This window comes from Cebus imitator, unplaced genomic scaffold, assembly GCF_001604975.1.
Source record: "Cebus imitator isolate Cc_AM_T3 unplaced genomic scaffold, Cebus_imitator-1.0 Scaffold338, whole genome shotgun sequence".
Lineage (NCBI taxonomy): Eukaryota > Metazoa > Chordata > Mammalia > Primates > Cebidae > Cebus > Cebus imitator.
The window spans coordinates 258,357-266,975 of NW_016107653.1; the positions used below are offsets into that span (position 1 = coordinate 258,357).

Consider the following 8,619-nt stretch of genomic DNA (forward strand, 5'->3'; position numbering starts at 1 on the left):
ATGTTGGCCAGGCTGATCACAAACTCCTGACCTCAAATGATCAGCCCACCTCGGCCTCCCGAAGTGCTGGGATTACAGGCGTGAGCCACCAAGCCTGGCCATTTAAATTAAAAAATGGTCAGGCACGGTGGCTCACGCCTGTAATCCCAGCACTTCGGGAGGCCGAGGCGGTCAGATCACAAGGTCAGGAGATCGAGACGATCCTGGCCAACATGGTGAAACCCCGTCTCTACTAAAAATAAAAAAACTTGCTGGGTGTGGTGGCACATGCATGTAATCCCAGCTACTCAGGAGGCTGAGGAACGAGAATTGTTTGAACCCAAGAGGTGAAGGTTGCAGTGAGCCAAGATTACACCACTGCACTCCAGCCTGGGCAACAGAGTGAGACTCTGTCTTTAAAAAAAAAAAAAAAAAAGTGTGCCCATCTGAAGAACTTTAATTACAGCTGCTGTCAATATTTACTGCTAAACTTTTTCTTACTTTTTTGATATTTCTAATTAAAAGATCACATACTCATTTAATTACCTGTAATAATTTTAATTTTTCAACAAATGTCAGCATTTCTTTGTTGATTGGCCAGAGGAGGAACCCTGCTTTGTTTTTTGTTTTCTCTCTGTAATTGATTAGATTTTCTGTTTGATCTGTGCAAGTTGTTTTTGTTAATTTTTTTTTTTTTTACTTAATTTCTTTTAGAAACATGTCATTCAGGTTTATCAAAAGGTAGGATTTATATATACACATTTATTTTTCAATCCTCACTCCCAAATGGCTCCTGCAATTAACATCAGGTTTGGCTTTCTGGCCTCGTGTTTTCTTTATAAACTAAACTTTCTGCTGAGAACTAAATACTTAATTCCTTGAAAGGAAACTGGAAAGAAATAGATTAACTCTGTCAGGCATTTTAAAGGGACTATAGCACCCATGCAACAAAAGGCCTATGCATGCTCTGTGTATTTTCTTTCTTTGGTAGAATTATTTAGCATCCAAATAATTCTGTCTTCATACTAATAACACTTAGCATGCTCCTGTTTGAAGAATGAGATGCTCAGTAACGTTAATGTACAATTAATGATTATCCCCAGGCATACAAAAGGTAAGTGGTAACTGTGTTATCTTTGTTTCACTCAGGATTAAATTAGCAAAAGGCTTTAAAATAACAGGAAAATTAGCTAATACAGAAAACAGTCTTAAAATTCAAAGCTACAGCCTTATTTGATGTGACTTTTTCAGGAATGTGAACAGCTACATAGCAGAAATGTTTTAATATTTTCAGAATTGAAAGCCACTTTCCAGCAACCACTAAGAAAGAGTATGTCATTATTTTTACTTAAAGTGCTGCAATAAGTGGTGTTCTGATTTTATTGATAATTTTTAGGCCAGGCGTGGTGGCTCATGCCTGTAATCCCAGCACTTTGGGAGGCGTAAGCGGGCGGATCACTTGAACCCAGGAGTTTGAGACCAGCCTGGACAACATGGCAAAACCCCGCCTCTACAAATAATACAAAAATAGCTGGGCGTGATGGCGAGCATCTGTGGTCCCAGCTACTGGGGAGGCTGAGGCAGGAGGATCACCTGAGCCCTGGCAGGTCAAGGCTGCAGTGCGCCATGATCATGCCACTGTGCTCCAGCCTAGGGGAGTGAGACCCTGCCTCAAAAAAGAAAAAAATATTTTTTGATGGTGACTATCAAGAGACCAAAACTGTTGCTTTCTTAATGCGCACATGAGGCAGGAAGTCTTTCATGAAGGGTGACGTTGTACCTCTGCCTCTCCAGTCCCCAGAAGGCCACGCTGCAGGTCAAAACTGTGGGACAAGCAATGTTGGCAGTTCCATCCTGTTATTATTTTTTAATTGATCTTCCCATTTGTCTGATTTTTCCTTGGACAGAACAGGTAATAACTGCATGTAAAGTCCATTCTAATAGACTCATTGGCTTTTAATTGGAAGCCTATTATACTGTGGGGAGCAGTTAGAAAGTGAGAATAACACCATTCTGAGGCTGAGTGTGCTCAGGGTGAAGAGCCACCAGAGTGCCTGCTGTGCATGCATGGTGTGCAGTGTGCGACGGTGTGGTGTGCGTTGTGTGCAGTGTGTGGTGTGCAGTGTGTGTGGTGTGTGCAGTGTGCGGTGGTGTGGCGTCCTGTGTGTGATGTGCAGCGGTGTGGCGTACAGTGTGTGCAGTGTTCGGCGATGTGTGCAGGGTGTGGCATGGTGTGTGCGGTGTGCAGCAGTGTGATATGCGGTGTGTGCAATGTGCGGCAGTGTGGTGTGCAGTGTGGCATGCAGTGTGCAGCAGTATGGCATGCAATGTGTGGTGTGGCATGCAGTATGTGCAGTGTGCAGTGGTTGGCATGTAGTGTGTGTGTTGGTGTGTGTGGTGTGTGGCAGTGTGTGTGGTGTGTGGCAGTGTGGCGTGCAATGTGTGGTGTGTGCTGTATGCAGCGGTCTGGTGTGCAGCGCATGCGGTGTGGCATGTGGCGCGTGCGGTGTGGTGTGGTGTGCCATGTGTGCGGTGGTATGGCTTGCAGTGTTTGTGGTGTGTGGCGGTGTGGTATGTGCGCTGTGCCGCAGCGTGATTTGTAGTGTGCAGCAGTATGGCGTGCAGTGTGTGTGGTAGTGTGGCTTGCAGTGTGTTTGGTGTGTGATATGTGGCGTGTGTGGTGTGTGCAGTGTGACGTACGGTTTGGTGGTATGGCGTGTGGTGTGTGCAGTGTGTGGCGATATGGCATGCAGTGTGCAGTGCATACAGTGTGTAGCGGTACGTGCGGTGTGGCATGCAGTGTCCACAGCGGTGTGGTAGGTGGTGTGTGCAGCGGTGTGGCGTGCAGTGTGTGGCTGTGTGTTGTGCAGTGTATGCACTGTGTGGCAGTGTGGCATGCAGCGTGTACAGTGCATACAGTGCAGCGATATGGCATGCGGTGTGTGCGGTGGTGTGGTGTGTGGGTCAGTGTGACGTGCCATGTATGCAGTGGTGTGGCGCGCGGTGTGTGCAGCAGTGTGGCATGCAGTGTGTGCAGTGTGCAGCACGGAGCTGGCCCCTGTGCACTGCCGTGCAGCCTTGTGGAAGAAAGAAGCACTAGCTCAATCAGATGAGAGGAAGAGTTTTCATAAGCCCAGCTGGTGACTGAAATGTGCTTTGGCTTTGTTCATTTTATGGTGTTGGTGTTGGTATTGGTGGTCATGTACTAGCATGTAAGATTTCTTTTCTCTTTCCCTCCTCTCTCTGCTTCTACATTCTGTTCATTGAGGCTTCCAACTGAATATGAGAGGAACGGGAGATATGAGGGCTCAAGGTGAGGGAAATGATTTTTACTTAAAATTTTTTCCAGGTGTTTACCTCATTTCTATGGCAGAGACCACTATTTTCCTAATATTTCCTACTGTATTCCTGCTGTCACCGTAGGAGTTAGGGAGGTCGGCATGAGGTAGAGAGGGTGGCCACATGGGGGCACCAGCGTGCCATGCGTGCCATCCCGGTCCAGCTTGGCCTCTGCCCTGCATTTGTGTTTGTGTTAAAAGCATGGCGGAGGCCGGCCATGGTGGTTCACGCCTGTAATCCCAGCTCTTTGGGAGGCTGAGGTGGGTGGATCACGAGGTCAGGAGATCGAGACCATCCTGGCCAACATGGTGAAATCCTGTCTGTACTAAAAATACAAAAATTAGCTGGACGTGGTGGCGCTCGCCTGTAATCCCAGCCATTGTGGAGGCTGAGGCAGGAGAATCGCTTGAACCAGGGAGTCGGAAGTTGAAGTGAGCCGAGATCGCACCACTGCACTCCAGCCTGTCAACAGAGCAAGACACCGTCAAAAAAAAAAAAGCATGCTGGCACCTTCAGCCTTCCTGCCTGGGCATTAACAGCCTTTGGAGGTCTGAGTTGGGTAGCACTGCTCAGAGAAATAAGCCCTCAGCTCATTACTGATTCGTCACATGGTTCTATTCACAAGGAATAAAAGCAAAGTACTTAGTAGAATATTCATATTTCAAACTAGATATGTTTTCTTCTAAGAATGGTGATTATAAAGTTGAGTGTTTTGCTTTTTATTTTTTTTTTATTTTTTATTTTTTTTTATTTTTTATTTTTTCTGAGACAGGGTCTCACCCTGTCATCCAGGCTGGAGTATAGTTTCTCAGTCATGGCTTACTCCAGCTCCTGGGCTTATGCAATCCTCCCACCTCAGCCTCCTGAGTGTCTGGAACCACAGGCGCTGCTACCATGCTGGCTAATTTTTGTATTTTTTGTAGAGATGGGGGTTTTGCCGTGTTGGCTAGGCTGGTCTCAAACTCCTGGGCTCGAGTGAACCTCCCACCTCAGCCTCCCAAAGTGCTAGGATGATGGACATGAGCCACCGCACCCAGGCTTGCTTTTCCATTTTATGTGGTTATCACTGCACGAAGCTGAAGGCTTGGGAGAGTCACCAGGCAGGCTTAGGACTCTGGGTCCCTAGTTCTAGGTCTCTTCCGCTTGTGCCCTTTTTTATGCCAGTCACCAGCAGGCTCTTTCAGGTTCTTTTTTTTTTTTTTTTTGAGACAGTTTTTCGCTCTTGTTCCCCAGGCTGGAGTGCAATGGCGCAATCTCGGCTCACCGCAACCTCCGCCTCATCGGTTCAGGCAATTCTCCTGCCTCAGCCTCCTGAGTAGCTGGGATTACAGGCACACGCCACCATGCCCAGCTAATTTTTTGTATTTTTAGTAGAGACGGGGTTTCACCATGTTGACCAGGATGGTCTCGATCTCTTGACCTCGTGATCCACCTGCCTCGGCCTCCCAAAGTGCTGGGATTACAGCCTTGAGCCACCGCGCCCGGCCTTCTTTCAGGTTCTTGTTCACCATTTGCCCTCTTAGTCTTTCTAAAAGCCTGCTTCTGGTCATATGACCTTTCTAAATGAAAACCTTCAGTGACTTCCACTATTTCACCCAGCCATGTCCCTGTGAGGCCCTGAGTGGTGTGGTCCAGGCTGCCCCAGCAGCCCCAGCTCTGCTGCCCTATCAAGGCAGAGCACTGGGCTGAGTGCCAGGCAGCATTCCCCCTCCAGGCCTGCCCATCCCAGCCTGGAGCAGGCTCTAGATCCTGGTTTGTTTCCCCACCCGTAATAGAAAGGTGTGGTAATATGGCCTACATGGGCATTAAGTAAGTTGAGGCCTGACCGCCACAAGTGCTCAGTAAATGCCAGCAGCTGTTGTGATGATGACGCTGTGCCTCCAGTTCCACTCAGTCTGTGTACTGTATTATGCCACAGACACATCCTGCACTTTCCTGCCTCCCCTTTGGCCTCTACTCAAAACAAAAACTCTTTTCCTTATCTTCATTGCATTTTGTTGAACTCCATGGCTCTTCATAGCTCTCCTCAGATTCAGGCCCCCCCCCCCCCCACCAACTGTGCCATTTCCTACTGGTCTCATTTCGCCTGTCACACACTCCTCCCACTAGGCAGGCTCCAACTCTCCTGCACTCCTCTGGACGGCCACACCTTTCCTGTGCTGCCACTGTGGCCTTACCTTACAGTCTGCTGGCTCCAAATGGGTTTGAGAGCTTTTGCTTTTCTTTGTAACCCATTTAATATCTAACGTGGCATTTTATACATAGGACGCTTCTCATCAATTTTAGTGGATGTGAACCAAATTAAATATTCTACTAGCAGGTTGGTGGCATGGAGAGCTATGTGCATAGGTAAAAACTGTAGCCCCTCACCTCTGATTAGTTGGCCATAGGTTGGAGTATACTCGAGGTACATAGACTGTTTTACTCCCAAGAATGCTAGGCACTCACTGTCTTAATTGAGGCCACCAGATAGATACACACATGAGAATGTAAATAACGGCTTGTGGCAATAATGACTAATGCCAAGGAATGGCCGGTAAACCGTGGTGTTCCCTAGAGACCGACGCGTGGGCCCCACCGTGCTGCATCTCAGGCATCCAGACCAAGGCTTACTTTATGAATCCACAGGGCATCCACACGAGTGGTGTCAGTCCTCCACAGACAGACAGGCTGCCACATTGCATTTTTCCATCTATGCCAGTAGTAAGATTGTGTCATCTAAGATTTTTGCTTTAACTGTATAATTGGACGTTTAACAAAACAGAGGAGGAAAAACAATGAGGTGGGTAGAGCATCATGTTCAGCCTCAGGGCCGTTCATAGGGAGAGCAATTTTAGACTGCGGGTGTTGAGTCTCCAGTTATCCTGAGTGCCAGTTAGTGATTCACATCTGAAAGAACAGTGTCGCAGGAGAGGGACAGCCCAGGGTGGATGGGTGGGGTGGCCAGGAGCTGGCTGCCTACTCCCTCCCTGAGCTGGGCCTGCAGAGCCCAGACTTGGAGGAGTGGGGCACGCTGTCCACTTTGCCTCATTTCTAAGGATTCCGCTTAGCCAGCTACGTTTCTTCATTTTAGTAAGCACAGGTGGCTGGTGAAGATTTTCCACCCTGGTAGATCTTGATGTATGTGACTTATGAGTTTTGGGGATCTGGGAAGAAAATAGATGAAAATAGACTGAGGTTACAAATGTGAGTCTGCGCAGGAAAATGAGGAGGTCAGTCGTTGTGTTGCATGGAAGATGTGAATTAGGAACTAGCTAAAGTACAAGCGGCTGATTTTCCTGTGCAATTAAAAATAAACCTGCTCTGTGCATTTCAGTCGCAATGTATCTACTGAGCAAAAGGATGAAAATAAAGAAGCAAAACCTCGATCCCTACGCTTCACCTGGAGCATGAAAACCACTAGTTCAATGGATCCCGGGGACATGATGCGGGAAATCCGCAAAGTGTTAGACGCCAATAACTGCGACTATGAGCAGAGGGAGCGCTTCTTGCTCTTCTGTGTCCACGGCGATGGGCATGCAGAGAGCCTCGTGCAGTGGGAAATGGAAGTATGCAAGCTGCCAAGACTGTCTCTGAACGGGGTCCGGTTTAAGCGGATATCGGGGACATCCATAGCCTTCAAAAATATTGCTTCCAAAATTGCCAATGAGCTAAAGCTGTAACCCAGTAATTATGATGTAAATTAAGTAGCAATTAAAGTGTTTTCCTGAACACTGATGGAAATGTATAGAATAATATTTAGGCAATAATGTCTGCATCTTCTAAATCATGATATTAAAGTCTGAGGACGAGAGCACGCCTGGGAGCAAAAGCTGGCCTTTTTTCTACAAATGCACTACATTAAAGATGTGCAACCTTTGCGCCCCCTGTCCTCCTTCCATTGCCCTAAGAGTCAGCGTGTGGCCCCATCTCCATGTGCCTCCCGTCTGGGTGGGTGTGAGAGTGGACTGTGTGTGTGTGAAGTGGTCTATATGGAAGCATCTCCCTACACTGGCAGCCAGTTATTACTAGTACCTCTGCGGGAGATCATCTGGTGCTACAACATTAAAATTGCCAAGGAGGAAAATGCTGAATTACTGCTAAGAATTAACCTTAAGATTAGTTCATAGTTAATACAGGTTTACAGTTCATGCCTGTGGTTTTGTGTTTGTTGTTTCGTGTGTGTGTTTTTTTTTTAGTGCAAAAGATTTAAATTTATAGTTGTGAACATTGCTTGTGTGTGTTTTTCTAAGTAGATTCACAAGATAATTAAAAATTCACTTTTTCTCAGTAAAATCTTGCATTGTCTCCTAATACTGTATTTAACACACCCTCAAGTTGAGCAAAAGGAATGTGTATGAAGGCTTGGAGCCTCATGGCCCTTAGCAGGGATCCCAACATTTTGTGATTACCAGCATATTTTTTCTCCCAAGGCAATCAAGGGAGAAGACGGCCCTCAGGGGGACCCAAGAAGAAAGGGGATCCAGAGCAGCTGCATCTTAACCCTGGGAGTTGTGGCAAGCCCTGTGGAGAAACACCAGGTCTTGACGGTTCTAGGTTGGTTTTCCGTGAAGTATGTAAATTTCCTTTCCCCTTTCTTGTGATTCAGTACATGAATCAGACCTGCAGCTTTGTCCAACACCTACCTATGTGGTTGTTTAGGGGTAATGAGCTCATCACTCATTGAGTTGCCTTATTCTCACAGGGACGTTGTCACACTGGTTGGTGTGCCCTTTTGGGGTCTGGGTTTGTCGTTGGTCAGAGTCTGAAGGTCTGGAAGCCGGGCACAGTAGTTCACACCTGTGAGCCCAGCAGTTTGGGAGCCTGAGGTGGGAGGATCGCTTGAGCCAAGTAGTTCAAGACCAGCCTGGGCATGGTAAGACCCCATGTCATCAAAAAATAAAAACATCAGCCAAGCGTGGTGGCGTGCTTGTGGTCCTAGCAATTCCAGATGCTGAGGTGGGAGGATTGAGCCCAGGAGGTCAAAGCTGCAGTTAGCTGTGATTGGGCCACAGCACTCTGGCCCGAAGAATGAGACCCTGTCTATAAAAAAAAAAAAAAGAATAAGAAAAAGGAAAGTCTGGAGAGTCGCTCAATCAACCACAAATACTGTTGTCTATCTCTAGCATGGACAAGGCATTGTTCTGATTGATTGAGATGCTCAGTGAGCAACACTGTCTCCTTGAGGCTGCCATTCCATGCTGTGGATGAGTAAGTTACCTAGTATAGAGCACGCGTGAGAAAGCGCAGAGCAGGCAGAGTTCATCAGCAGTCTGGGTGTGAACAGTGCTGCCTGGGCAGAGGCCTGGGTGGGCGTGTTCA

General features: G+C 47.3%; 1 protein-coding gene across 15 annotated transcripts in view; it reads left to right on the plus strand.

Annotated features, from left to right (window-relative positions):
• Positions 1–8,358, plus strand: part of MARK3 (microtubule affinity regulating kinase 3) — a 118,952-nt gene extending 110,594 nt beyond the window's left edge. For 6 of the 15 annotated variants that reach the window (XM_017505303.2, XM_017505306.2, XM_017505314.2 and 3 more), the window contains 3 exons: positions 694–720; positions 3,248–3,292; positions 6,635–7,593. In XM_017505303.2, the coding sequence (XP_017360792.1) occupies positions 694–720; positions 3,248–3,292; positions 6,635–6,980 (418 nt within the window). In that variant the 3' untranslated portion in view covers positions 6,981–7,593. Of the gene's footprint in view, positions 1–693; positions 721–3,247; positions 3,293–6,634; positions 7,594–7,730 lie in introns of those variants that run through there. The other 9 variants (XM_017505305.2, XM_017505313.2, XM_017505308.2 and 6 more) reach the window with 7 other exon arrangements.
• The last annotated feature ends 261 nt before the right edge of the window (positions 8,359–8,619 follow it).